Here is a 27,562-nt window from a genome sequence, read left to right on the forward strand (position 1 = left end):
GCGAGGAGCAGCCCCCATCCCAGGGCACCTTCTTTCTCGCGAATTAGTGCACAGCTCGCGTTGCCCCCGCAGCCCAGGGCATCACGGCTGACTTTTTCTTTCCCTGTAGGTAAACCCAGGGTGAGCACTGCTCTTTAAATGTCAGCAGGTTTGTTGTAGCTGCTGGGGCGGAGCTGCTGGGGTGCTCACTCGCTGCCTCCCAGCACAGCGGCGTTTGGTTGTCATAAAGAAGGGCACACTGAGGCCAGTGTAACCGCTGCCGCCGCCAAAACGGCACCCAACAGACTCTGCCCATTTCCTCTGACACCAGAGCGCTCTCCGGGGCTCGAGTGAGTGAGGAACTCACTTCTGGAGTCAGAGTGATCGCCTGCCTTCCGGGGGCCAAGCGGCCCAAGTGGAGAAACTGTGCCTCCCCAGTGCCCACCAAGGAGAGCTGCGGGGGCAGGGGCGGCACCTGCCTCATCCCCTCATCCCTGTGGGCGAGTGAGCGTTGGGTGTGTTTCCAGTGAGTGAGGGACCAGGCTCTGGTGTAGAAGCGCCAGCACTGGCCTGCGGCCCGCCGACTCACCGGCTTGCAGCAGAGCGCCCCGTGTGACCCGTTGGAGGAGCACTTCATATCTGAAAAGCCCCCGGAGCGCACTGACCAGGTAGAACGCTCACCCTGCAACAGGCACACGCATCCTGAGCCCCTCGCCCCTCGCCCCCGCCCAAGCCCTGGACCCACAGGCTGTGTCCCTGCAGGGCAGTGCTGGACCGTGCACGCCTGCCCCAGGAACACCAGCTGGGGGTCCGACTGCCTGGTGAGGCGTGTCTTCTGCAGTCAGCTCCCTACGTCAGCACCCCTCACACCGTGTAATGCCTGCTTTCCAGACCATCTCCACTTGGTTAGCTCGTGCCACACGGGCAGTGTCGCCACATCGTGAGCCGTTCCTCTGCTCGTTATTTGTGTTAGGTTTTGTTTTTTTTCCCAGTAAGGATAACTTCAGTAATCTGCTTAATTTGGTGACAAACCAGAGTTGAGACTTACATAATGCTTGGCCTGACTTCCAAGAAAGCTAATGTTGTGCTGAAGCAAATGAAGAAATGTAATAAGTGCTTGAAAACCTTGGTCTCATTTCATGTGGGCGGGCAGCTTAATCTGTTTTTCTCCCCATAGTTCTGATGGAGGTTTTGATGAATACAAAAAAAAAAAAAAAAAAAACACCAATCTAAGCAGACTTAGCTCTGCGCTTCCTTCTGCACACCATGTCATTTATATAATGTCTTATCCTTTGAATGCAGATGAAACTGCTAGGCTGATCTGCGTGCACTTGTTAAGCAGGGATCCAACTCCCTGGCCGTGCACTGCCGGTTCCTCTGAGTCCCACCACAGAGACTCCAGATGCGCCGTTAAGGGCGTTGAGAGCCTGTGGAGACTGCCACTGCACAGGAGCGTACAAGGGCTTCGGCCAGGGCGCGGGGCCGGCTGCCCGGGGCGGCGCACACCCTGACAAATGTGATTGGAAGCAGCCAGTCTTTGGCTGTTGGGAGAAACAGCTCCACTAAGGGACAAGGGCAGTCCACAGATCACCGCTAAGAGTGCTGCACTCCACGTGGTGTGCCCGTGCAGACTTGTGCGTGCCGATAACGGGAGTAACTTTGGTTGTGGTGAAGAAGTGTCTTCAATGAGGGCCTACCCCGAACGGGGCGAGGAGTCAGCCTCCGGGGATCGCAAATGCTGGATCCCACCATGTCAGGGCTGACGCTACTGAAGCCAGACCTCTCCCCACCTTCCTGGAGCTCCAGGTGCTCCCCATTCTTCCGTGCAGCCTGGAGTTGGGAACGGCTTTTGACGCCCAGTCCCGAGAAATGAACCTGCGAGGAAGAGCAGGGAAGGGCATTCCAGAAGGAAGAGAATGTGCAAAGGCCTCAGGTGCTGCTTTGTGAACAGAGAGACTGTGTGTGGCAGCCCCCGCCTCGTTAGAGGCATCCGTACCTGAGTCCAGGAGCAAGCACCCCTCCTCACCCTCTGTGGGCTCACGTTCATTTGCACGTCACTTGCTGATGACAACAAAATGGAAGCCAGTGGTCGATCATTTTAGGCCACATGAACTGAAACCCAGCAGCAGTCCAGGAAATGCTGGGTGACACAGCCTGACCGCATTCACGCTGCTGCTCGTGACGCAGCTGGCCTACCAGGAGAGCTCAGGAGTGTTCGTGCCAGTCACAGCTGGTCCTAGTCCATCCAGTGACTGGGACTGCGCCGGCCGCAGGGCCCCAGCTGCCTGCAGCTTCGCAGAGTTGTCTTTCCTAGGGAACGAGGGCGAGCGCGCCTGCTGGTGATGAAAAGGCCACAGTGCAGGCTAGCAGTGGTTAAAGTTTTGCAGTAACCATGGTAACACTACTAGTGACTAAAGGCTCCTGGAACTGGGCATAGTGATTCCAGAAACGGTTTACTTCCAGTCTGAGTATTGGTGCCGCCGAGTCTGTTTTGTTTTGTTACTGCAATGTCTTGACATTGTCTTTTTGGTTTTCAGGGGAGCCCTGGAAGCTTATGTTCAGTCTGTGAGAAGTAGAGAAGGCAAAGAATTTGCACCAGTTTATCCCATCATGCTCCAGCTGCTTCAGAAAGCCATGTCTGCCCATCAGTAGTGGCACATGAGTCCCTGTAGCTGGCAGCCCCTACCTGCCGTCTTAGGATGGAATGGCCTTGGCTGTGTCTCCTGCTGCTCCTTCTCCGCTTTGAGCACTCATCAGGAGCACCGTGTGAGGACAGAGGCGCTGTCGCACCTGTGAACGCCACAAGCTCCTCTCCCCAGAAGACACCCAACCCTTTTCTCCTCTTCCAGCTCCTGTGGGGGCCCAGATTTCTGTCCTGCCACCATGGGTGCACACACCCATGTGCGTGTGCATGTGTGTGTAAAAAGCATTCCCCACTGCTTTTTAAAGAGGTGGATCAAGTTACCAGTATCCTGCCTTTCCCACCCCACCACCTTCTTTACCAAGTGAGTATAGCGCCCAGTGGCCCCCAACTGTGGCCGCACATTCAGACCACCTGGGAACCTGAGAAATCCTGATGCCCAGAGACATCCGTGTTCATTAACACACCTGGGAGTGTGAACCAGGCATCAAGACGTCAATCTTCAAAGTGACTCCAGTACACAATAAAGTTTGGTAATCACTGGCTTATGCCAGAGCTAAGAAAAAGGGCTGTATGTGCTTATTTAAAAAACATCATTCTGTATCTGTAAATAAAGTAAGGCTTTCTTTATAGTTTTTTTTCATCTATTAGAAGCATACTTTGGGGGCCATTATAACCTTGTGAAAAAGATGCCAAGTTAAGAATAAAAGTATTCTGTAAAGGTTTTTTATTAATGTTTATTTATTTGAAAGGCAAAGTTAGGCAGAGGGAGAGAGAAGTCTTCCATCTGCTAGTTCACTCCCCAGATGACTGCAACAGCCAGAGCTAGGCCTATCTGAAGCCAGGAGCTGGGATCTTCTAGGTCTCCCATGCAGATGCAGGGGCCAAAGGACTATGGGCCATCCATCTTCTACTGCCCTACCAGTCCACAGCAGAGAGTTGGATTGGAAGTGAAGCAGCCAGGACTTGGACCAGTGCTCATATGGGATGCCAGCACTGCAGGCGGCAGCTTTACCCACTATACCACAGCACCAGCCCCAAGATTTTTTATAGTTGATAAAGTCCCTATTTTTCTGTAACTCCTGTTTCATCATTAGCATTTTAATTTAAAAAATCCTGGAGCCAGTGCTATGGTGCAGGGGGTTGAGCCACTACTTGCAGGCCAGCATCCAAGCTGGGCACCAGTTTGAGCCCCAGATGCTCCACTTTGGATCCAGCTTCCTGCGAATGCACCTGTGAAAGCAGTGGAAGACGGCCCAAGTGCTGGACCCCTCCACCCAGTTGAGGACACAGAAGATGCTGCAGCCTGGCCCAGCCCCACCATTGCAGCCATTCTCTTACTCTGACTTTAAAACAGACAAAAACCCAAGCAGCTTCAAGAAGCAGCCAGAAATGACTTTTTTTTTTTATTTTATTTGAAATAATATACAAGAATATAGTGTGCAAAATTTAGGGGCAACATCATGAAGAAGTGTAATGAACTGAAATCAATTTTACAGCTGTGATTCCTAACCAGAAACACCACTTGGTAAGTAACATGAGAAGCCATGATTGTAGCTCAGAGCAAAAGCAGTCATATTGCCAATGTATTTGCTCTCACTTTAGACAGCTGGAGGAGAAGTAAAGTGCAAGTGTTGCACTGTGAGAAGTGCAAAGTCTGCCCCCACCATAGATATGATGACAAAATATATTTAAGATACGTGGCTGAGATATAGAGCACAAAGTTAAAAAATACAATGGTGTCGAACTGTTAATAGCACCATTACAGTGACTATATCTCAATGCTATTAACTAAGTTTACCTTGGCCTGGGCTAGGTCTCCACTGGAAATAATGGCTGGGTGCTGCCACCTGGTGCATAAACTCAGCACTGCCCTCGGTAACTGCAGCAGGTGGCGCTCTTCCTGGGATACTGCCACCCTCCACCTACCACACGTTCTGGCAGTCTCTTGGCACTGGCCAGACTACGCGCGCCCGTGTTTGGCACAGATGCTGGGCCACGTGGTGGTGCTCGGGGAAAGGCCGACTCCCAGCCTCTGCTCCACTCCGTCATGTGTACGGTACGGATTACTAAGCCGTAAGGAGCCAATGTAGAAACAGCAGTTACGTATTTTGAATTCCCCTTTCATACAATTTAAAATAAAACATGTATACACTTCTGCTCTCTTTCTACTGTACTTTAGCACCACAGGATATCAATTTCAAGCCTATATTACCTGATAGACATATATGAAGTTTGGAAGGAAAATAAGGCAATTTGGTTTACAATGTTGATAGTTTTAGCTTACTTAATGCTCTAATGGAGAAAGCAAATCCTCACTCTTATAATTAAATCATTTCAAGACTCAATGCTATCAGTGTTGTATGGTCGTCCCACGAATTCAGGACACATGGTGAGACCTTGATCCTCTTAAGTCTTTCCATCAGGAGTCAATGTTTACACAAATGCAGACTTGAGGACATATGTATCCTGGCTTAATGTTGTTGTGAGCCCTGTGGAAAGAAATTAGACTCAGTGAATGTATGCAAATTCAATGTATGAAGAAAAAGATCACTTTCTCAAAGATGATTTTCACAAATTTGCTAAAACCTGTGGCTCAAGCATCCAGAAAATATGTAAAAGAGACAGGGCCAGCACCGCGGCTCACTAGGCTAATCCTCCGCCTTGCGGCGCCGGCACATCAGGTTCTAGTCCTGGTCGGTCGGGGCACCGGATTCTGTCCTGGTTGCCCCTCTTCCAGGCCAGCTCTCTGCTGTGGCCCGGGAGTGGCTCTCTCAGCTGTTTTTTTAAACAGATGTGACCTGCATGTTGCTTATTTTCAACTATACTTATCACCTGATAAAAACAGGCATAATTTTTTTACACAGAATGAATAAATGTCATCAGCCAGCCACCCTACTACAGAGACTACAGACATCTTCACTTTAAATGGTCTTCCAAACTGAGGCCCAACTATTTCTATCATGTGAAAATTCTTGTAAAGATGTTTAGTGATTCTAAGAACCAAGTCCATCCAAGATAACTATTATACTGCAAACTTGTTTATCACCCTCTATGGTCCTTCCAGGTTTTTTCTCTTAAGGTTTTAAAAACCCAGAAATCCTGGGCCAATGGCAGAGGTCCCCTACTCTTAGGTTAACCTACTCTTACCATCGATCTTCATCAGCTCTCACCAATGAAAGAAGAAGGACTATGAAGACACTACTGGGCTGGTGCTGAGGCGTACGACGTCTAGATGAAGAAAACACCTCCCCGACTACTGCCGTTGTGGCAGAAGGGCAGAATGGGTAAAGCTGCCACCTGTGATGCCGGCATCCCACATGGGTGCTTGTTTATGTCCCACCTGCTCAACTTCCAATCCAGTTCCCTGCTAATGGCCTGGGAAGAGAACTGGAGGATACTCCAAGTACTTAGTCCCCTACTGCCTACATGGGAGATCCAGATGAAGCTCCTGGCCATTGTGGCCACTTATGAACCAGTGGATGGAAGACCCCTCTCTCTCTTTCCTCCTCTATTTCAAGTTCATGCATAAAATCTTAAAAAAAAAAAAAAAAAAAAAAAAGATACTACCAAGAATTGGACACATTCTCTACTGTGATACTCATGGCTAACATCCAGCTAGCAACCCATCCCTTAACTCAAATGCTTGTAACCAAAAATGTCTGATTTAGGACATTTTTGGATCTGGGAATATTTATATAGACTTCACTGCCTGAGCATCCCAAATCCGAAAATCTGGAATCCAAAACTTGAGTGATACCAGAAGTTTTAGGTTGGGGATTTCTGATTTAGGGATGTTCAACCTGCACTACCGACACCATGATTTCCGCACTTCAACGTGCAGGACAAGCACGCTTAAGCTTAAGCTTGCCTGCTGTTTCCACTTCCGTCCCAAGAAAGTAAGTGCTACTTAATGATGCACGGAAGGCAGTCTCCCTTACAAGGAGGCATGAACACGTCAGCACATTCTGAAGAGTACGCATGCTGACAAAGAGCGTCCACACAGCGCTTCCAAGGCTACAGCAGTGGCACCAACACGCCAGAAACCTAGGGGACTGCGTCAAGGTGATTCTAAGTGACTGTTGACACGTACTGAGTTGGTTCTTTTCCTTTTCCAACAGTCAGGATTTAAACGCTTTTGTTCTTCTGCCAAAGCCTTTGCTTCTAATGTGTACATCCTTCTCTCTTCGTTCTTCATTTTCTTCCACCTGTCACCAAGGATCACACTTATGGCTCTGTAAAATAAATATTTACAAAATGCTTTATAAAGGCCAAAGTTTTTCATAAAATCATGCCAAGTGCTGCTACTTCAGGAACAAATGTAAAGTTAAAAGAAGATCTTGATCCTCACAGAGCAGTGCAAAGGTCAAGGCTGTAACCGTCATTTCCAGTAAAACCCCAAGTCACACGGTCCACTTCTCAGTCCCGACATTTCACCCTTCTGGGATGATGCCAGTATTCCCAACTGCCGAAGGACATCTCAAGTGGTTAGAACTCATATGCATATTCTACAAAGTTAAATCCACAGAAAACGCTTCAACTAAATGTAATATGGATCTATCCTAGCACCTAAGTTTTTACAAGTTGAAGATATAAAAGGCAGACAGACAGCATTCAGTATCATCAGCATAAGCAGCTCATATTAGAAGTTGTTTTGTGCCACAACCTAATGAAGACTTACGAAAAGTCTTCATTCATGCAACCCTAGTCAAAATGGCATAACTAAGCATACCTCACTGTTGACCTCTCAAAAACTAAGTAAACCTTAGGGAGTATTTGTACTAAACACCCGAGAAAACTAGATACACTCAAAATCAAGACACCGGGGCCGGCGCTGTGGCGTAGTGAGTAAAGCCACTGCCTGCAGTACCGGCATCCTATATGGACCCTGGTTCCAGTCCCGGCTGCTCCACTTCCGATCCAGCTCTCTGCTATGGCCTGGGAAAGCAGTGAAAGATGGCCCAAGTCCTTGGGCCCCTGCACCCTCGTGAGAAGACCTGGAGGAAGCTCCTGGCTTTGGATTAGCTCAGTTCCAGCCTTTGAGGCCAAAATGGGGAGTAAACTAGTGGATGGGAGACCACTCTCTGCTTCTGTTTCTCTCTCTGTAGAACTCTTTCTAATAAATAAATCTTAAAAAAAAAATAAGAAGTCAAACTGAAAGAATATATCATATTCCTATTTCTACTTATCGTCCCCCTGCTAACCTAAATATTCAGCCTCACCACAGCACACAGACATAAACCGTTTTCCTTCTATGAAGAGTTTTTGACCATTCACTGCATGACGTTGTACAAAGCAGGTTCTGTCTCATTCTACAATGTGCATGAGGGTCTTCAGAAAGTCTCTGGAACAATATGATTAAAATACAAGTTTATTTTGTGCAAAATATCAAATCCATGCACAGGCTTGCTTTCATCAGATGCATTTTCCATGAACTTTTTGAAGACCTCATGTCAAAGTGATGGGCATCTGTGCTTTCAAGAGAATCATCATCACAGAAGCTGCTCTGCTACTTGCCAACAAAATTAAACATGCAGCAAACGCAGCTAACGCAACATTGTACTGTGGCTCCCAGAATTAAAAACCAACTTCTGTAGCCTTTGAGTTAAAGGTACATGTAAGCAAATCATTAAGCACCACACACACACCCCTTTCAAAGTAAGGGTGGAATGTTTTTGAAGGTGGTATTACAAGACACTTAGAAAACTTATTCTGAAATAAGTTAACTGCATTTGCTAGACTCAAAATAACACCGTTTTTAGTGTTTGTTTTATATTTACTTGAAAGAGTTACAGAGAGAGGTCATCCATCTGCTGGTTCACTCCCCAGATGGCCCTGCAGGGGTCCAAGCACTTGGGCCATCTTCTACTGCTTTCCCAGGCCACAGCAGAGAGCTGGATCAGAAGAGGAACAGCCGGGACTAGAACTGCCCCCCATATGGGATGCCGGCGCTTCAAGCAAGGGCTTTAACTCGCTGCGCCACAGCTCCTGCCCCATCACTGGTTTTAAAATGTTAGACCTGGGGCCAGCACTGTGGCGTAGCCGGCTAACAGAACCCCATAAGAATGCCACTTTAAGTCCCAGCTGTTCCTTTTCTGACCCAGCTCTCTGCTATGGCCTAGGAAAGCAGTAGAAGATGGCCCAAGTGCTTGGGGCCCTGCACCTGTGTAGGAGACCTGGAAGAAGCTCCTGGCTCCAACTTGGCCCAGCCCCAACCACTGCAGCCAGTTGGGGAATGAATCAGCAGACAGAAGATCTGTGTCTCTATTGCGCGCTCTGCCTTTCAAATAAATAAATCTTAACTTCATTCCCTCACAACTTGCCCCACAGCTGTGAACTTTTTTAATAAAGATGTCATAATAAATAGAGACAAGGGGAAAATCTGAGTTCAAAATGACATGAGTTTTCCACTGAATTCTAGAGACAGAACATACCTCAGTGTTAGATGGTGACCAAAATAGACTGAGAAAGACCGGTGAGCAGTAAGAGGTCTAACCTGATAGAACCTTAACACCTGAAGCTACAGTGAGAGTCACCATGAGAACAGTCCAGAAAGCAGCCTTGCTAACACTAACTGCTGGGGGAACAGACTTACTAATGAAGGTACTCAGAACCACACTTCAGTGTCAATTATCAGAATTAAAATCATTATCGCTTACCTGTTATCTTTCCCTGGGTACATCTGAGTATATTCAACTCTGTATTTTTTGGCAAAAAGCATGAAGGCATTCATTGGTCTTTTGCACTTATTAGGAGAAGTGGCACTCACAGTCCCTGAGCTGTGGTTTTTGACAGATTTAGCATACAAAGAATTCGAAGAGAGCTGTGATGATCCCGGTGAGCCACAGTTTTTACTAAACCCAGATGCTGCGAAGTCTTGGCCAGCAGGTCCTCCACAGGACAGAGAGGCACGGCGCTGACGAGCCATACTGCTTAACACGTACACTGCAGAGGAGTCCAGGGGGGTGAAGTCATAGCTGAAAACGCAAAAAACAGTTTAGCTTGTCTCAACAGGATGTATTTTAAAAAGAAAAAACAAACTTACCAACTCATTGGAAATTTCAGTGCATTTTTCCCTACATAATCATGCCAACACTACTTCAATAACTTTGCCATTGTAAGTTGCTTTCAAATTAAATTTTTTATACGCACTGCTGGAATTACTCATTAAAACTCCAAGTACAAAAGTTTAAAAGAAAAGTGCACCCTCCATGAACCTGGTGTAATCAACACACTATTCACAGCACACACTCCCTCGAGTCCCACGCAGCCTGGTCATTTGTCACTTTCTGACAAATCTGATCATCTTGTTTCTTGCCTCAAAGGAACCTAGATCTAGAAAATTTAAATGGAGTTATCAGGCATACACCAGGCCTAAGGAGTAAATGATACAGACGACAAAAAGGTAGACGAAGGCAGTGCCAAGCTGGTAAATGCCACTAAAGGAACTTAAAGCACACAGAAGACCATTGCATCTTCTCACACAGCTAGTCACAGTTCATGGCAAAAACCCACTCATCAGGAAATACCGCATTCTCTTTGCATAGGCATGAATGTGAACTATACATTCTGTGTCTCACCCTCCTCGAGCCAGCCTGGAGGGCCATCGTTGTCACCACTCTGAGCCGAAGCACAGGCTACAACAGGCAATGTGCTGCTGCCACAGGTGGCACTGCTCAGCATCAAGCCCAGACCTGTGCAGCTCCAAAGCCCTAGGATTCCTCGCCAAAACCTCAGCACCTGGGACTGCCCTTGGCTCAACTCAAGATGACCAAGTAAGAATCCTACTAAGTCAAAGTATCAGCTGAAAATTAGAGCTAATGCAGACCACAGCCTAAATACACATCAGGCAAAAGAATTCTTTGGCAGCCATTTGGCCTGGTGGTTGAAATGCCAGTGGAGACACCTGCGTCACACACTGCAGTGCCTGGGTTCAGTACTCGGGTCTGGCTCTCGTTTCCAGCCTCCTGCTATCATGGCCCCCCAAGTGACAGTGGTGATGGCTCCATTACTAAAAGGCCCAGCCCTGCCCAAACCCAGCCTAAGCAGCCATTTGGGGAGTAAACCAGAGAAGTGTTCTCTGTTTTTCAAATAAATAAATTTTTTAAATAAACTTTTGTGGGACCACTGCTGTGGCTTACTTAGCAGGTACAGCTGCCACCTACAGTGCCAGCATCCCATGTGGGCGCCGGTTCGAGTCCTGGCTGCTCCACTTCTGATTTGGCTCTCTGCTGTGGCCTGGGAAAGCGGAAGAAGATGACCCAAATGCTTGGGCCCCTGCACCAACATGGGAGACCCAGAAGAAGCTCCTGGCTTCGGATCGGCACAGCTCTGGCCATCGCAGCCAATTGCGGAATGAACCAGCGGATGAAAGACCTCTCTCTCTCTCCCTCTGCGTAACTGACTTTCAAATAAATAAATCTTAAAAGGAAAAAAAAACCTCTTTCGTTCCAACTGTATTGATTTTCTGCCTGTGTTTTGTTACCTCCTTGACAGAAAATCTTTTCAGCTTCTCTTCTAAATCCAATTCTGCCATCCCTGACACAGAAATTCTTGTCATACATCAAAATGGGCTGGTGTTAGGTAAAATATGAGAAATTATTAAGTATTCTTCAGGCAGAAAGAGCTAAATGAATGAAGTAGTCACACACCATCCACCATACACAGTAAAAATGAATTGTCATTACTGGCCAACAATGTCTCTTCTCAAAGGCGTACACAAAATATACTTTGATCCCAAAACGAGCACACAATAATCAGTATTACGTAAGAGAATGTTCATTTGCTAGGATTGCAATTTGTGTAATATCTTAAGCCCTTTCTATTTAGGAAAACAGGAGAGTAAGCACTATAAATGAGATATAACATAAATTTATTAATCTTTACTAAAAGAAAATATTTAATTAAAATTCAAAATACCAAAAGACAGAAGGTTCACTAATTACTAAAATTTGAAAACGCTGCCCTCTAGTGGCACAAGATAATCATTATCTCCATTATGGCTACAACTGAAATCAGAAACAGTCAGTCACAAAACTCAGGGTTTTGACATGACTGCACCAGCATTAACACACAGCCTGGACACTCTTTAGCAGAGCTCAGCCTTGCTGCACAGCCTCAGGGGCTTTTCACGCCTCTGTGTATGTGTCGTTCCTTGGGCTCGGAAAGACTTCTGTCCTCGCTGTAGAGTCAATACTCTTAAGGCAAAGTCCACAATACTGTAGTGCTTATTACGTCACACATACAAGGACACTGCCAAGATTTCTGGGTAAAAGGAACTAAAAGACAAGTTTATTTTGGTGCAAACCATGCAGAGTTTTTCACTATACACATTTTCCATGAACTTTCTTTCTGAAGACCCTTCCTAGGCCCTGGCTTCAAAATATTTTTGTACCAAAAATTATCTTCTAATCTCATTTTCCATAAATTTTTAAGTACTCCCATAATAGCTTCTTTAGTCCTTCTTTCACTATTATCCCTATTTTATAGGAAAAAAAATTCAAAGGTTTACTCAACGTATGCAGGCTTCCAGAGCAAGTGTATTGCAGAGCTAGGATCTGAATCGACCGTCACCAGTTCATGCTCCCACCGAGCTACCCGCTGCCCATCAGCTCGCACCACACGCACACACTGACCCATTTCCTCCTTTCGACTGGAAACAGAGGTGTGCCCATGTCTTAACTCATTTTTTAAATTAACTCTGAAGAGCATAATAATGTCACCCTTCAATTGGGTTCCAATCCCAGCTCTGCCACCTACTGGCGGCAGGTTAAGTACATCATGCAGACGCTGGTTTTTATTTAAGTAAAGATAAATACTTGTGCATGTGATGCAGTGCTGCTGGGAGGGTAAACCCAGTGCGCCCCGGCAGAGGCTCGCACGCGGTGGCACTCCCAGGACTGCATCTGGCAGCCTTCTAAGGCCGAAGCTCAAATCCTAACTTCTCACACTTACTGGCTCTGTCTGGAACATGTGCCTTAACCTCCCTCGGATCTAGTTCTCTCCCTCTCGGGAGAATGAAGGGCAATGAACAGTACCTGACACACAGTAGGTACTCAGCAAGTTTCTTAAATCATCAATTACTGGGCCGGCGCCGCGGCTCACTAGGCTAATCCTCCGCCTTGCGGCGCCGGCACACCGGGTTCTAGTCCCAGTCGGGGCGCCGGATTCTGTCCCGGTTGCCCCTCTTCCAGGCCAGCTCTCTGCTGTGGCCCGGGAAGGCAGTGGAGGATGGCCCAAGTGCTTGGGCCCTGCACCCCATGGGAGACCAGGAGAAGCACCTGGCTCCTGCCATCAGATCAGCGCGGTATGCTGGCTGCAGCACGCCGGCGGCGGTGGCCATTGGAGGGTGAACCAACGGCAAAGGAAGACCTTTGTCTCTCTCTCCCACTGTCCACTCTGCCTGTCAAAAAATTTAAAAAAATAAAAATAAAAATAAATCATCAATTACTGAGTAGAAACATTCGCTTCGCAAGTGACCGCTGTAAAGTGCCTGATGCCTAGAATTAGCTCAGTGTCTCAAAATGGGTTTCATTTCCATAGTAGAGCTTCAAATTGTGTGGAAGAGCTCACGGATGTACTGTTGACTACTTCCAGTTCTCACTAAGCTAAAATGTAGTAACTCATGACCCGAGAGATTAGGCTACCCCAAAACCCCAAGTGCACTTGGGAACTTAGTCTGAGGCGGCCTGGTAGTCTGTTGGTTCTTCCTGCCTGCCTTTCCCTTCTTGCCCTCCCGATGCAGGGCCTCAACTCCCTTAACCCCCACTTTGTAACCCAGTCCACAGGAAACCTTTGTGCTCCTCCATGCTCCTCAACTTTTTCATAGTTTCTCTGGGTCAAACTGCCCAATGGCCACTCCTTTGTGGGAAGAGGAAGGAGGGTCTTGTTGGTGTTTGCTGCTGTCACTCAGAAGTAAAACGAGATCAATGACCTGGCTGTCTTGAGAGAGATCATTTGGTGGAAGTTAAGTAACAGTAACATTCCAGGTGAGAAGGGACAGGAACTAAGCAGCCAAGTGTCCCTTTTGCATTAAAAAGCACAAGTTTTGCACCATGCAATACTTCACATCTTAAAGTCATGTAACAGGGCTGGCGCTGTGGCTTAGCGAGTAAAGCTGCCACCTGCAGCACCAGCATCCCATATGGGCACTGGTTCGAGTCTCGCCTGCCCCACTTCCAATCCAGCTCTCTGCTATGGCCTGGGAAAGCAGAAAATGGTCTAGGTCCTTGGACCCCTGCACCCATGTGAGAGACCCAGAAGCTCCTGGCTTCAGACTGGCAAAGCTCCAGCCATTGTGGCCATTTGGGGAGTGTACCAGAAGATGGAAGACCACTCTCTCTGCCCCTCTGTAACTCTGCCTTTCAAATAATAAATAAATCTTTAAAAAAAAAACTCCATGTAGCATATAGATAAGTTATGAAGCATGCATATAAATATAAGTGAACCCAGAATCCCAATGAAAAAGTGGATGTTTGTACTGATCACAAATGTTCCACATTGGCCAGCCCCAAAGATAACCAGGCTCCTTAAACTTAGGTTTCTCATTCTATTATGAAAACAACCTATGATTCATAAATATAAATACTATCAAAGTATTATGTTAATATGCTTATTACACTAGCACATAACACATAATGTTTTATTGTGCAAAGAAGACAGTATGGCAGGCCTGAGTGGTATCCTTTCACAGGTGTTCCCATACGGTTGGCCTTTGGGACTTTCCCATGATTCCTAGCATGCCCACACTGACGAGAATCGCTTCCTGCAACTAAACTGCACAAACAACTCTGAAACACCTTCTGTTCTCTTGGAAGTCCGGGATCTTGACAGGTACCAAGCAGAGGCGATCAGCTCACAGTAAAACCCTGGATGCTGGGCATCTTCACGAGCGGCCCCGGCAGATAGCACCTCACACGTGTTGTCACAACTCCCGCAGAAGGAATTCAGCACGTCTTCTGTGCCTTCCTCCACCGGAGAGGACCTTGCAAGACTGGCTTCCCCCAGACTTTCACTCCATTTCTTTCCTTTTCCTGATCCTTGCCACAATAAATCATGGCAATGAACACAACTGTGGTGACTCACAGAATCACAATGTGGTCTTAGGGAACCCCCAACATAACCATAAGATGAAGATTATTTATAAAGCTTATAATTTTTTCAACTGATAAAAAGTTTCACTGCATGATTATACTTCAGTTAGCAGGTACTGATAATGTTTGATAACATTTTTATTATGAGCAATAGAGCTAGCTACAAGCTTATTTACACATCACCTTGTTCCTTTTTTTTAAATTTTTTTTTTTTTATTTTTGTTTATTTGACAGGTAGAGTTAAGACAGTGAGAGAGAGAGACAAAGGTCTTCCTTCCGTTGGTTCACTCCCCAAATGGCCTCCATGGCCGGCTCTGCGCCGATCCAAAGCCAGGAGCCAGGTGCCTCTTCCTGGTCTCCCATGCAGGTGCAGGGGCCCAAGCACTTCAGCCATCCTCCACTGCCTTCCCAGGCCACAGCAGAGAGCTGGACTGGAAGAGGAGCAACCGGGACCAGAACCCGGCCCCCATATGGGATGCTGGCATCGCAGGTGGAGGATTAACCAAGTGAGCCACGGCGCCAGCCCCTATCACCTTGTTCTATCCACAAGAATTTTCCTCTGGAGTATGTGTAATGGACATGGAATTGCTGATACTCACCTTTACAAGATAAAGCCAAAGTATCCCCCAAAATTTTCTATTAGGTTACACCCTGACCGAAAACATACTTACCAGTATCTACATTCTAAGAATACTTAAAATTCTCTGATTTTTCTATAGTTTTTCAAAGAAACTAAAACATGCAGTCAAACAGCACTTAGATTCCAATGTCGTGGACATTTATGAAACAGACTGCGGTGTGGGCCCTATGCTAGCCGCTTTTTTAGTAACAATGTCTCTTATCCTTAGGAATATATAAAATATATTGCATTTTGTTGAATGAAATAAGAAGTACAGGATAATATGAACTCTGAAGAATTCTTTACTTAGTGCCTTTACATGCTTATATACTGGATAATCATCTCAAAAAAGAGTGAGTTTTTAAATCCCAGATAAAGGCTTTCTCTGGGTACCTTCTGAGAGCAGGATAAACAACTGGCCCAGTATGTCAGGACTGAGGGTTTTAAAAGAATGCTGGACTCAGTGCTGAACCCAGGAAAGTCCCATATAAACTGGGACACTAGTCAACTTACAGTTGGGACACATGGGTTCATGTTTTATTCTGCTAGTTACTAGCAAGGTAAACTCAGGAAAAACTGCTCCCTTTCTAAATCTCCAAATGTCAAATTTTTGCTATTTTTAAACAACTAATGTCCTTGATGAAAATAAGTAGTAAACACAGGTAACTACTCACAAAGAAAGAATTAGCTATGAAGACTAGTAGGCTTACAGGCTGGTTAAACTTAGCAGATTTTTCAAATGTAACTATCAAAGCTGATCCACTAAATTCTTGGTCATGCAGTGTGATATTGTTTCTAATCTAATCCTAAATGTTTTATAAACTCGCTTTGTCCATATGACTACTCATGTAAAACTTCTAATTCTTCACACTTAACCACCTAGTTTGTCATGTCATCATGACTATACTTTAAGTAGTCCTTTTGTAATTATCAAATTCTAAATATTTGACTTAGCAATCATTAAAGAAATTAAGAATAAATTTAAATAAAAAAAGGGATTTTACCCAATATTACCTTTTAAATGTATCAAAGACCCCTGAATCATCAAAATTAATGGCGTCGGGGTGTCCGGGAGGTAGACAGACATCGCCAATGTGGACTTCACAACATGGAATGCCATGCTGCACCACAGTCAGGCTTGGGTAAAATGAGGACCAACCTGAAGTCAAACAACAGCAGCACAAAGGATGAGTGAAAGAAAGCACCCAGATGATTCTGTAACAGACCTACCATTATTTCTGCATCTAAAAAATTTAAAAGTTATTAAAATAATTACTTAAAATTTAGATTTTTCTAACACAGGTCATGCATCTGTGGTAAAAGTACTAGGTAATTATTTCCTTTCAACAATGGAAAAGCCCTCCAAACTAGTGTAATTACACACTTTATTAATATGTACATCTCTATCAATCAGCACTTCCATCAACCTATAAGATAGTGATAAATGATGATAATTAGTACCATGAGATAGTCTCTGAATTATTACATTATGTTTAACATACTGTTATGGTGTTATTCTAGTAAGCCTTTGAAAAATGATTCAGGTTTACAACATATCTGGTAAATAAATCAAAATGTGATTACCAGAATACAACATTCCCCAAACTATACCAAAATAACACAGAACTTATGATAGCACGCTAGAGGAATCCTGTAGGAATTAGAGACCCATCTGACTGTTGTTAAGATACTCGAGCATCATTAGATATTATTATAATAAGCATTCTCTATGGCGTTTTTACTTAGTTTGAAGGAAATTTTCCCTTCAAATCTTTTTTCCCCCCTTAATCATCAAAGCCAAAATACATAATCAGAGATTTAAGAAACTTTTAAAAGTTACTACAAACTCAATCGAAGCCCTACCTTTATTTTTAACATAGAAAGGGTGGTCCAGCTTACACTCTACGGTAAGTAAGCCATCTTCTGCTGTACCAGGATCAAAAGTCAACTTCAGAACAGACTCACCAAATGACACACTTTCTTCATGTGATAACAACTTTAGACCATCAGAACCATAGCCCTGAAAATATATGCACAGAGTGAATGAATTGGAAATGTTCAACTCAGGACACAGTGAAGTTTTCATCACGTGTAAGACTCTGTGGGAAAAATAACAAAGACAGAACTTGTGCCTTTAAAGAGTTTCCAAACCAGTAGGGCAGAAAGGCACACATATAAAGAACAACAGTATGTATGAGGCAGATGGTAATAAGCACTTTTAACTTGAGTAAGGCCGATGGAGTTTAGTAAAAGAAGATACTCATTCCAAAAGATACTAGTGATGGCTTTCAGTTCCATTTGAACTGGGAGCTAAAAGAACAAAATGTAGAATGGTAGAACGAGAGCACGCCTTGCACAGAAACAAGTTGTCATGAGCAGCTAGCTTCCTTGGAGAATGTTGAATATTTGCTAAAAGTACAAGGTGAGTTCAGATTTGGGGCAAATAAGGCTAAAAAGGAGAGATGAATCATGAATATTTATGGAGTGTTTAGTACATGCTAAGTTATAAGATCTAAAAATACAAACAAGACGTGATTCTTACCCTGCAACAAATATGCCAATAGCTAACTAGAATATCCAATTATTATTATATTAGTGCACGTATGAAGTACTGAAGGAGAGAATGGGAACAGTAAGACAACCTGATGATTGCGAATCAGGTCAGCAAGAAGGATAGTCGCTTTAAAAGACCCCAAGAGGGGTCAGAGAGAAGTCAGTAGAGCTTCTGGGCCCGGAGTTTGAGGAGCTGACTGACATTCATGAGATATCTAACATGCAATTGGAAATGGGTAGGTGAAGGCTACAGATGCATATTTATAAGTAATCTGATTCCTGGAGCTCCGACACCTTACAACTAATCCAGTCTCAATGTACAGATGTCCAAGGCCAGTCATACAAACAGTGCCTGGAGAGGCAGAAAGCCAACCCAGATGTTCTGACTCCAAGTCCTAAGTGCTTTCCTCAAGACACTATGGAGGCAACACTGACTCATGAGCAGAAAGGAAGTGATGACAAGTGCAGAGGGGCAGAACTCGGGCTTCGGCACATTCCCTGGGCAGGCAAGCACGGGAGAAAGCAACGAGGACTAGGGCACTGCCACGCTCCACCATCAAGGGAAGATGTCAGGAACACTGAATGTAGTACTGCAGAGCAAACAGACCACGCCTAAGTCTCAGGTCCTAGGAATCAGAACAATGCCAGTAAGCTGGGCCGCTTCTAGTCATGCAGTGCAGGCCAAAGTCTGACTACTGTGAACAGGGGTGAAGGGTAATGGCAGCGAGGGGCAGGGCTGGGGAGTGAAGGCAGCCATGCCAAGACTGTTTCTTTCAAGAGAAGCAAGACAGTAAGACAGAAAAGGACTTACAAGCAAGCACACTTCATGGCAACTCTTTCTGCTAACAGCAGGGATGCAGAATTAAAGATCTCAAAGTGAAAGGTGTCAATCACTAATCCTAATGTTCACTACTGCTTTTGCTGAAATTGCTTGTGTTTGGTAAGATCATTTAAACACTATCAATTATCTACAGGGGAGTAGTAAGACAAAGCTTTGATTATTTCATTTTTATGACAATTTAGTGTTCCCCAATATAAAATACATAAGATACAGAAAAGCGCTATGAAGCATCCTGTTTTTCCTATGCAAGAAAGCATACCCAGGTAAGCCTAAATCACTGCTCCTCTCCCTCAGGAGAAACCAGTACCTGAGACATACAGTGTCATATAACATGAAAGCAAACAGAAGACATGCTCACAGATTCACCATGAACCTTACGCCTCATTTAGAAAGATTTCTGAAGAATTTGAAATTAACCTTGTGAGTGCTCATCTGGAGGTCGTCCTCATTTTCACAACCTTCAGTTCTAGCAAAATCTTCAACATCCTGCCACTCCTTATTGCTTCCCTTATGAAAGCACAGCCGTGTGCCTGAAGTTTAAGCAGAAAACGAGAATTAGATGTGTGACGTGCACGCTACCTACTGACGCTGCTCAGCAGCCAAGTATTTTGCTTTTGTTTGTTACCTTTCAAAAAGCAGTGCCAAACAGTGGAAGGCCAGGAATTGCACCACCCCAAATCATCATCATCTGACAGGGAGGACATGCAGAAAATGCCAGCCTCTGACTCACTGTTTGCCTATGGAGAAAAATATGATAACCTTATTTTTTATCTTTTAATACCTGTTTCTATGCCAAGCTTTCAAGCTTATCTTTTATTAGTTAATAACTTAATCATTCTAAACTTAGGGGAAAATGTGTACTCCTACTTGTTACAGACTGTCCTAACAGGAAATGAGCTGTTTACAAAATGCAGTCCTGACACCAGCAGAACGAGACATACTTTCTCCTCTCTGAATGTGCCTCCAAGGAGCTTCTTAGACGGGGCAGGTGTCGGCTGCAACCTTCCTGAAAGCGTGACCTCCGGAAGGAACTCACCCGTTCATGTCTCACTGGGGTCTCCTCCTTCCAGTGGTGATGAGGGTTCGAAGATGAGGACACTGGTGGAGGGCGTGCGTAGGAATGTAAACTTTTGCTAGTAGCTATGATGTGCACAGGAGATGATCTAAAATCAAAGTTTTCAAAGTTTTAATTATAAAGCATAGGTGCTTAAAATAGAGCCTTCCTTTTGAGAGAACTTCGTATTCATTGTCACTCATCTGAAACACCACTGGCGAACACCAGTACACACTGCAAGATTTCATCCACCATATGCTGTTTCATACCCAAACCATCCTCACACACTACATCTGACAACGAATTTTCAATTACTGCTCCTGTTTCATTTAGTTAACCCATATCAACATATCACCCATTTCTTTCTTCTACTGGGATACCCTCAGTAAGTCTTGGAATGAATACAGCACCAATGCTTAAAATGACCAACCCCGAACTCTTTATCAACCAGTGTGTCATTGAGCAAAAACAATGAACTCCTTGAAACAAAAATGTTTAAACTTACTGTAACAGAAAGCGGCCTATTTCCCACTCCTTATAACTGGACACTGTATTTTTTTTTAGGATTTGTTTTATTTGAAAGGCAGAGTTAGGCCGGCGCCACGGCTCATTAGGCTAATCCTCTGCCTGGCGGCACCGGCACACCAGGTTCTAGTCCTGGTCAGGGCGCCGGATTCTGTCCCAGTTGCCCCTCTTCCAGGCCAGCTCTCTGCTGTGGCCAGGGAAGTGCAGTGGAGGATGGCCCAGGTGCTTGGGCCCTGCACCCCATGGGAGACCAGGAGAAGCACCTGGCTCCTGCCATCGGATCAGCGCAGTGCGCCAGCCGCAGCGCGCCGGCCGCGGCGGCCATTGGAGGGTGAACCAACGGCAAAGGAAGACCTTTCTCTCTGTCTCTCTCTCTCACTGTCCACTCTGCCTGTCAAAAAAAAAAAAAAAAAAGAAAAGAAAAGAAAAGAAAGAAAAAGAAAAGAAAAAGAAAGGCAGAGTTACAGAGAGGCTGACAGAGAGAGAGTGAGCAGTCTTCCACTTCCACTTGCTGGTTCATTCCTCAGATGGCCGCAACAGCTAGAGCTGAGCTGATCTGAAGCCAGGAGCCAGGAGCTGCTTCTGGGTCTTCCACGTGGATGCAGGAGCCCAAGGACTTGGGCCCTCTTTTACTGCTTTCCCAGGCCATAGCAGGGAACTGGATCAGAAGTGGAGCAGTTGGGACTTGAATCAGTTCCCATATGGGATGCCGGCACAGCAGGTGGTGGCTTTACCCACTACACCACAGCACCAGACACTGTATCTTATTTTCTAATTCAAATTTGTTAAAGTTACTATACAGGGGCCCCCGCTGTGGTACAGCAGGTGCCGCCTGCAGTGCCAGCATCCCCTATGGGCACCAGTTCGAGTCCTGGCTGCTCCACTTCCGATCCAGCTCTCTGCTATGGCCTGAGAAAGCAGTACAAGATGGCCAAAGTCCTCAGGCCCCTGCACCCGTGTGGGAGACCCGGAAGATGCTCCTGGCTCCTCCTCTGGATTGGCGCAGCTCCGGTTGTTGTAGCCAACTGGGGAGTAAACCAGCGGATGGAAGACCTCACTGTCTTTCTCTCTCTCTCCCTCTGTCTCTCCTTCTCTGCGTGTAATTCTGACTTCCAAATAAATAAATAAATAAATCTTAAAAAAAGAAGTTATTATACATCAAATGTAGCTAACTGATGTATGTCTGTACTAATAACCATTTTTTTAAAGGGGAGAAGAACATCTTTCTAATCCTTCCCTTATTTCCTGAAAAATCTTTATTCCTCCCTTCAATTTGTATTTTATCCTCAATTAAGACCTTCTCACTGGGGACAGCATTGTGACATAACAAGTAAAGTTATTTCCTGCGATGCCAGCATCCCATATAGGCACTGATTCACCTCCTGTCTGTTCCACTTCTGATCCAACTCCCTGCTAGTGCTCCTGGGAAAGCAGCAGAGAATGGCCAAGTCCTTGGGCCCCTGCACCCACCTGAGAGACCCAGAGGAACTCCTGGCTCCTGGCTCCTGTCTGGCCTAGCCTGTTGAGGCCATCCAGGGAGTAAACCACCACCCCCCCCAACAATCCTTTCTAATAAAGAAAATAAATATTTTTTAAAAATGATCTTTTCATTGTACCTTCACAGAAATGATGTGAAAATGAGGATCTATGAAACTATGCTTTCATTTTCACATTACTCCTTAAATGAGAAGTCCCATGGCCGGTGCTATGACTAAAGCTGCCGCCTAGCAATGCTGGCATCCCATATGGGCACCAGTTTGAGTCCCGGCTGCTCCACTTCCGATCCAGCTCTCTGCTATGGCCTGGGAAAGCAGTAGAAGATGGCCCAAGTCCTTGAGCCCCTGTACCCGTGTGAGAGACCTGGAGAAGGCTCCTGGCTCCTGGCTTAAATCTTTAAAAAATAAATAAATAAATAAGTAGTCCCTCAAATTCCCATATAGCCTACATACTCTCCCATCAAGTATTTTAAATTACACGCTGCATGTTTCCTCTCTACACAACTTGTTCCTTTTATTACATATTTAGATGTATATGACATATCAGAGGAAGGCAAACTGCTACAAATTCCTTTTGCTTATCCCTGACTCATGACTAATAGACAAAAGTTTCATCAATTCTTTTAGTAGTATGATGACTTAAAATATAAGTAACAATGTTCTAAAATGCTGGTGGCCTAAATATTCTATGAAAATTACCATGCTAGAGCCTGCCTAACACCAATCTGCACGCTATCTGTGCAGCAAAGCTTTGGTGCTGAACAATTATGACTGCACACATCAAGAGCTCAAACGCTGGTGGGGATTAACACTGCATGAGAAGTTCATGGGCAGCCACTGACAGCACCAATGGCTGGCAAGACAGCAGAGTGATTCTTTCTATGCTAAGGGAAACGTAGAAGACGTGTAGAGTAAATTACATCCTTGGGGAGATAACCCCTTACGTAGGTCTTCGTACTGTTTTGCTTCCGAAGGGTTTACTCACTTTCCAGGAACTACATGATTAATTCTCATGACTCTGCTGTGAAAAATGAGAAGTATTATCTCCAAACCAGAAATGGTAGGAAGAGACCCAATAATTAAGTCAGGGTTTGTTTTTATAAAAAATTCAGGGGTTGGCACTGTGGTGCAGCAGATAAAGCTGCCACCTGTAGTGCCAGCATCCCATATGGACACCAGTTCGAGTCCCAGCTGTTCCACTTCTGATCCTGCTCTTTGCTATGGCTTGGGAAAGCAGTTGAAGATGTCCCAAGTCCTTGGGCACCTGTACCCGCGTGGGAGATCCAGAAGAAGCACCTGGCTCCTGGCTTTGAATTGGCCCAGCTCCAGCAGCTGCAGCCATCTGGAGAATGAACCAGTGGATGGAAGACTTCTCTCTGTGCCTCTGCCTCTCTGTAATACTGCCTTTCAAATAAATAAATAAATCTTTAAAAGTAAATAAAATATGGCCGGCTCCGTGGCTCACTAGGCTAATCCTCCACCTTGCGGTGCCGGCACACCAGGTTCTAGTCCCGGTCGGGGCGCCGGATTCTGTCCCGGTTGCCCCTCTTCCAGGCCAGCTCTCTGCTGTGGCCAGGGAAGTGCAGTGGAGGATGGCCCAAGTAATTGGGCCCTGCACCCACATGGGAGACCAGGAAAAGCACCTGGCTCCTGGCCTCGGATCAGCGCGATGCGCCGGCCGCAGTGCGCCGGCCGTGGCGGCCATTGGAAGGTGAACCAACGGCAAAAGGAAGACCTTTCTCTCTGTCTCTCTCTCTCTCTCACTGTCCACTCTGCCTGTCAAAAAATAAAAAAATAAAAAAAAAGTAAATAAAATAAAAAATCTTAAAGCATTTTTTAGCATTTTGATTATTATGATTACACTGAAAACTAGAATTATGAAGAAATAATACTCTGAAAGGCAAATTTTCTTCCCTATGGAAACTTACATGTGATTAAAATAAAGTTAACTCAACTGAATTTGCTCTAATAAAAACCAATTACCATGCAAAATAAAATTTTTAAAGACAACCCAATAGGTCACAAGAAAACCTGGGTTTGAAGGTTAAAAAGTTTATTCTTTGGCAAAGCAGTACACTAACCTAGCACCAGGACCAGGATTCCAGTTACTCCTGCAGCTTAGTAGTATGGACTCTGGTCTATCATTTTCCACCCACAGGCATGCAAATCTAGGCACTTCTTTCCCTTACAAACTATCGTATTTCTCCATATTATTTTTAGGGGATAGATGATGATATGTTGCTATTCACTTAGGTCTCCTAGAAATATTAGTTGGAAGCCACCATAATTTCACACAACTCTCTACTTCTTAAACACTTATCTGGATATATGGTCATTTTTGCTAATAGGAGTCCATTTTTATAACTTCAGGATTTTAGCATTAGCAATCTTCAGAATCAGCAAATAGACAAATAAAGCCACATACATTGTGGAAGACATAAGACTAAAGCAAAAAGAACTAACTTCAAGGTTAATACAAGTTTAAAGTAACACAAGCTTAAAGTACAATGTATATTATTACTGTGGTTCTTTAAGCAAATATTTTTGTTTCTAAAAGCAGGCATATTATTCTAATTTATTTTTGAGGACTTTTTTTTTTTTAAAGACTTATTTATTTATTTGAAAGGTACAATTACAGAGAGTCATAGAGGCAGAGAGAGAAAGATCTTCCATCTGCTGGTTTACTCCCCCAATGGCTGCAACGGCCAGAGCTGTGCCAGTCCAAAGCCAAGAGCTAGGAGCCTCCTCTGGGTCTCCCATGTAGTTGCAGGGGCCCAAGCACTTGGGCCATCTTCTGCTGCTTTCCCAGGCCACAGCAGAGAGCTGGATCAGAAGTGGAGCAGCCGGGTCTCAAATCGGCGCCCGTATGGGATATTGGCACTGCAGGCGGTGGCTTCACCCATTATGCCACAGTGCCTGACCACTTTGATGACTTTTAAACATTAAAAAAAAAAATTTTTTTTTTTATTTATTTGACAGGTAGAGTCACAGACAGTGAGAGGAAGAGACAGAGAGAAAGGTCTTCCTTCCATTGGTTCACCCCCCAAATGGCCGCTACGGCCGGAGCTACGCCAATCCAAAACCAGGAGCCAGGTGCTTCCCCCTGGTCTCCCACGCGGGTGCAAGCACCCAAGCGCCTGGGCCATCCTCCACTGCCTTCCCGGGCCACAACAGAGAGCTGGACTGGAAGAAGAGCAGCCGGGACTAGAACCCAGCACCCATATGGGATTCCGGCACCGCAGGCGGAGGATTAACCAAGTGAGCCACGGCGCCGGCCCCTAAAAAAATATTTTAATGGTTGTTCTCATATCTTTATATAATTCTCCAGTTATGAAATCACAGTATTGGGTGAAATAACTCCTTGAAAATAGTGTTGTGGCAAAGTGGGCAAAGCTGCCACCTGCAACACCAGCATCCCTTATGGGCATAGGTTCACACCCCGGCTACTCCATTTCTGATCCAGCTCCCTGCTAATGCATCTGGGAAAAAAAACAGAAGATGGCCCAAGTGTTTGGGCTCCTGCCACCCATGTTAGACACAGAGAAGAAGCTACTGGCTCCTAGGTTCAGCCCTGCCTAACCTGGCCACTGAACCTATCTAGAAAATGAACCAGAGGATGCAAGATACCTTTGTGTCTCTGTCTCTCTCTCTCATCCTCTCTCCCTGAAATCCTGACTTTCAAATAAATAACATATTTAAACAACAAAAACTAACTGAATTCTAAAGACCTAAAGCAAATTTAAGTGAATCATTCATCAGATGGTAAACAACATTAGTACTTTTGAAACTGGAAAAAATTCAATAGCCTTTGTAATATTAAGTTTTAAAAATTTTTATTTAGTCATTTTGACTTTATTTTACCCAAAAGACAGAGAAACAGAGAGCTCCCATCAGCTAACTCATTGTCTAAATACTGCCAATAGCCAGGGCAAGGTCAGGCTGAAGCAAGGAGCCACAAACTCCATCCAGGTCTCCCATGTGGACTGGCAAAAACCTAGGCACTGGAATCATCATTTGCTGCCTCCCAGGGTGTGCATGAACAGGAAGCTGGATCAGAAGCAGAGTAGCAGGACAGATACCCACATACAGGATGCCAGCATCTCAAGTGGCAACTTCCCACTGAGCCAAATGCCCACCCCAACATCTGAAGTTTTAAACAAAAATAATCAATGCTCTTACCTGTTGTAAAATGAGCACTGCATAAGTGGACTTTGTGGACTGGTGGCAATATTTGCTAATTCTGTTAGCCAGTCCACCTCATTTTCACGGTAAGTATTCTCTGATACATCTGAGGTATTTTGGTTCCAAGATGGTCTTGGATATTCTTGATGTGAAACGTCAGAACTTAGCTGGTATATGGCAGAAGGGGTAGGATCACTTTGAACAGCCTGAAGTTCGGGAAGGTCATCTGCAAGTAAGCACATTCAAAACTGTAACAAAGAAATCACTCACACAAGGAGTCACATTATAATGGTAGTCAGCAGAGAAATCCTCAAATCTAGCAAACATATTTTATGAGAGGAAAATCATAAATTCATAATTAAATTCAAAAATATTCTTCTGAATGCAACATATTTGTAAAGTGATACCTTATGCATTTAAGGGTCAGAGAGGCTGATGGAAAACCCAACAAATGCAGAAGTGATATCACTATTGTGAACAGTTAGCACAACTACTAACAGAATGAAAAAAGAGGGTCCGGTTGTGGTTTGACTCTCCTGGCCCCCGTTTTATGAATCTCCCCAGGGAGTAATACATAGGCCACTGGGGTATTTTACATTAACACCTTACAAGGAAGAAGGCATTGTATGTGTACATATACTCATATATAGTCATTAACTACAAAACTTTATATCCTAGTACACAGATATTGCAAAAATGAGAATACAGACATGAACATTTAGATACTACTTAGACAACTCTGTGTTAAAAGCATTTCACCAAGAAATGCTGAACTCAGTACTATTTATTGATTATTACTCTTGTGGGTATATCCCTGAAAGGTAGTTTATGGTAGACCTTTAGCTCTTCGACAAAGACAACTGAAACACTAAGTACCATTCACATACACACCAAGCCTAGAAACAATGGAAGGAACAAGGAATTCAAAAAAACTGAACCCTTAAAAACCAAAAAAGAGAAACAGAGTACAAAGAAGGGAAGAAGAAGCATCTTTGCAGGCCTTAAAAGCTAACAGCCCCTGTCCATGGAAAACCTAAGCATAAGCACTGCAGGTCCATGGGTAAAACACACAAACCAAGAAGCCCACTCTAGCTTCCTAAGAGTCACCAGAAGAATACACAAAGAAGTCCAAAAAAGTTCATGGGAAATGAGAATATTAAAAAATCACACATACTTTTTTGAAATTTTTGTGCCAACATTTTTTTTTAATATTTATTTATTTATTTGAAAGGCAGAGATACACAGAGAGAGGAGAGAGTGATAAGACCATCAGCTGGTTCACACCCCAGATGGATGCAAGAGCCAGGGCTGGGACAGGCCAAAGCCAGGAGCTTCCTCTAAGTCTCCTATGTGGGTGGCAGGGGCCCAAGGCATTGGGCCATCTTCTGCTGCTTTTCCAGGCCATAGCAGAAAGCTGGATCAGGAGTGGAGTGGCTGGGACTCAAACCAGCATCCATATGGATGCCAGCGCTGCTGATGGCAGTTTAACTTTCTATGGCACAGTGCCAGCCCCAATATCTTTCAACTCTGTTTTTCCATGAACTTTTTAAATTATCCTTGTATAGTTCCTATTCAGGCAA

General features: G+C 44.8%; 2 protein-coding genes across 4 annotated transcripts in view; one reads left to right on the forward strand and one right to left on the reverse strand.

The window, feature by feature from the left end:
- The window catches only part of COG5 (component of oligomeric golgi complex 5), a 358,927-nt gene extending 355,582 nt beyond the window's left edge, over positions 1 to 3,345 (forward strand). For both annotated transcript variants that reach the window (XM_008258350.5, XM_070071149.2), the window contains one exon: positions 2,517 to 3,345. In XM_008258350.5, the coding sequence (XP_008256572.1) occupies positions 2,517 to 2,631 (115 nt within the window). In that variant the 3' untranslated portion in view covers positions 2,632 to 3,345. The remainder of the gene's footprint in view (positions 1 to 2,516) is intronic.
- Positions 3,346 to 4,013: 668 nt separating this feature from the next.
- HBP1 (HMG-box transcription factor 1) overlaps positions 4,014 to 27,562 on the reverse strand; it is a 33,112-nt gene continuing 9,563 nt past the window's right edge. For both annotated transcript variants that reach the window (XM_002712037.6, XM_051849691.3), the window contains 9 exons: positions 25,980 to 26,208; positions 19,762 to 19,888; positions 19,351 to 19,462; positions 19,143 to 19,255; positions 17,195 to 17,351; positions 16,346 to 16,490; positions 9,280 to 9,597; positions 6,714 to 6,855; positions 4,014 to 5,112 (listed from right to left, as the gene is read on the reverse strand). In XM_002712037.6, the coding sequence (XP_002712083.1) occupies positions 5,095 to 5,112; positions 6,714 to 6,855; positions 9,280 to 9,597; positions 16,346 to 16,490; positions 17,195 to 17,351; positions 19,143 to 19,255; positions 19,351 to 19,462; positions 19,762 to 19,888; positions 25,980 to 26,208 (1,361 nt within the window). In that variant the 3' untranslated portion in view covers positions 4,014 to 5,094. The remainder of the gene's footprint in view (positions 5,113 to 6,713; positions 6,856 to 9,279; positions 9,598 to 16,345; positions 16,491 to 17,194; positions 17,352 to 19,142; positions 19,256 to 19,350; positions 19,463 to 19,761; positions 19,889 to 25,979; positions 26,209 to 27,562) is intronic.

The sequence above is a fragment of the Oryctolagus cuniculus genome, chromosome 3 (assembly GCF_051225735.1).
Source record: "Oryctolagus cuniculus isolate XC-2025 breed Fujian yellow rabbit chromosome 3, ASM5122573v1, whole genome shotgun sequence".
NCBI classification, from domain to species: Eukaryota; Metazoa; Chordata; class Mammalia; order Lagomorpha; family Leporidae; genus Oryctolagus; species Oryctolagus cuniculus.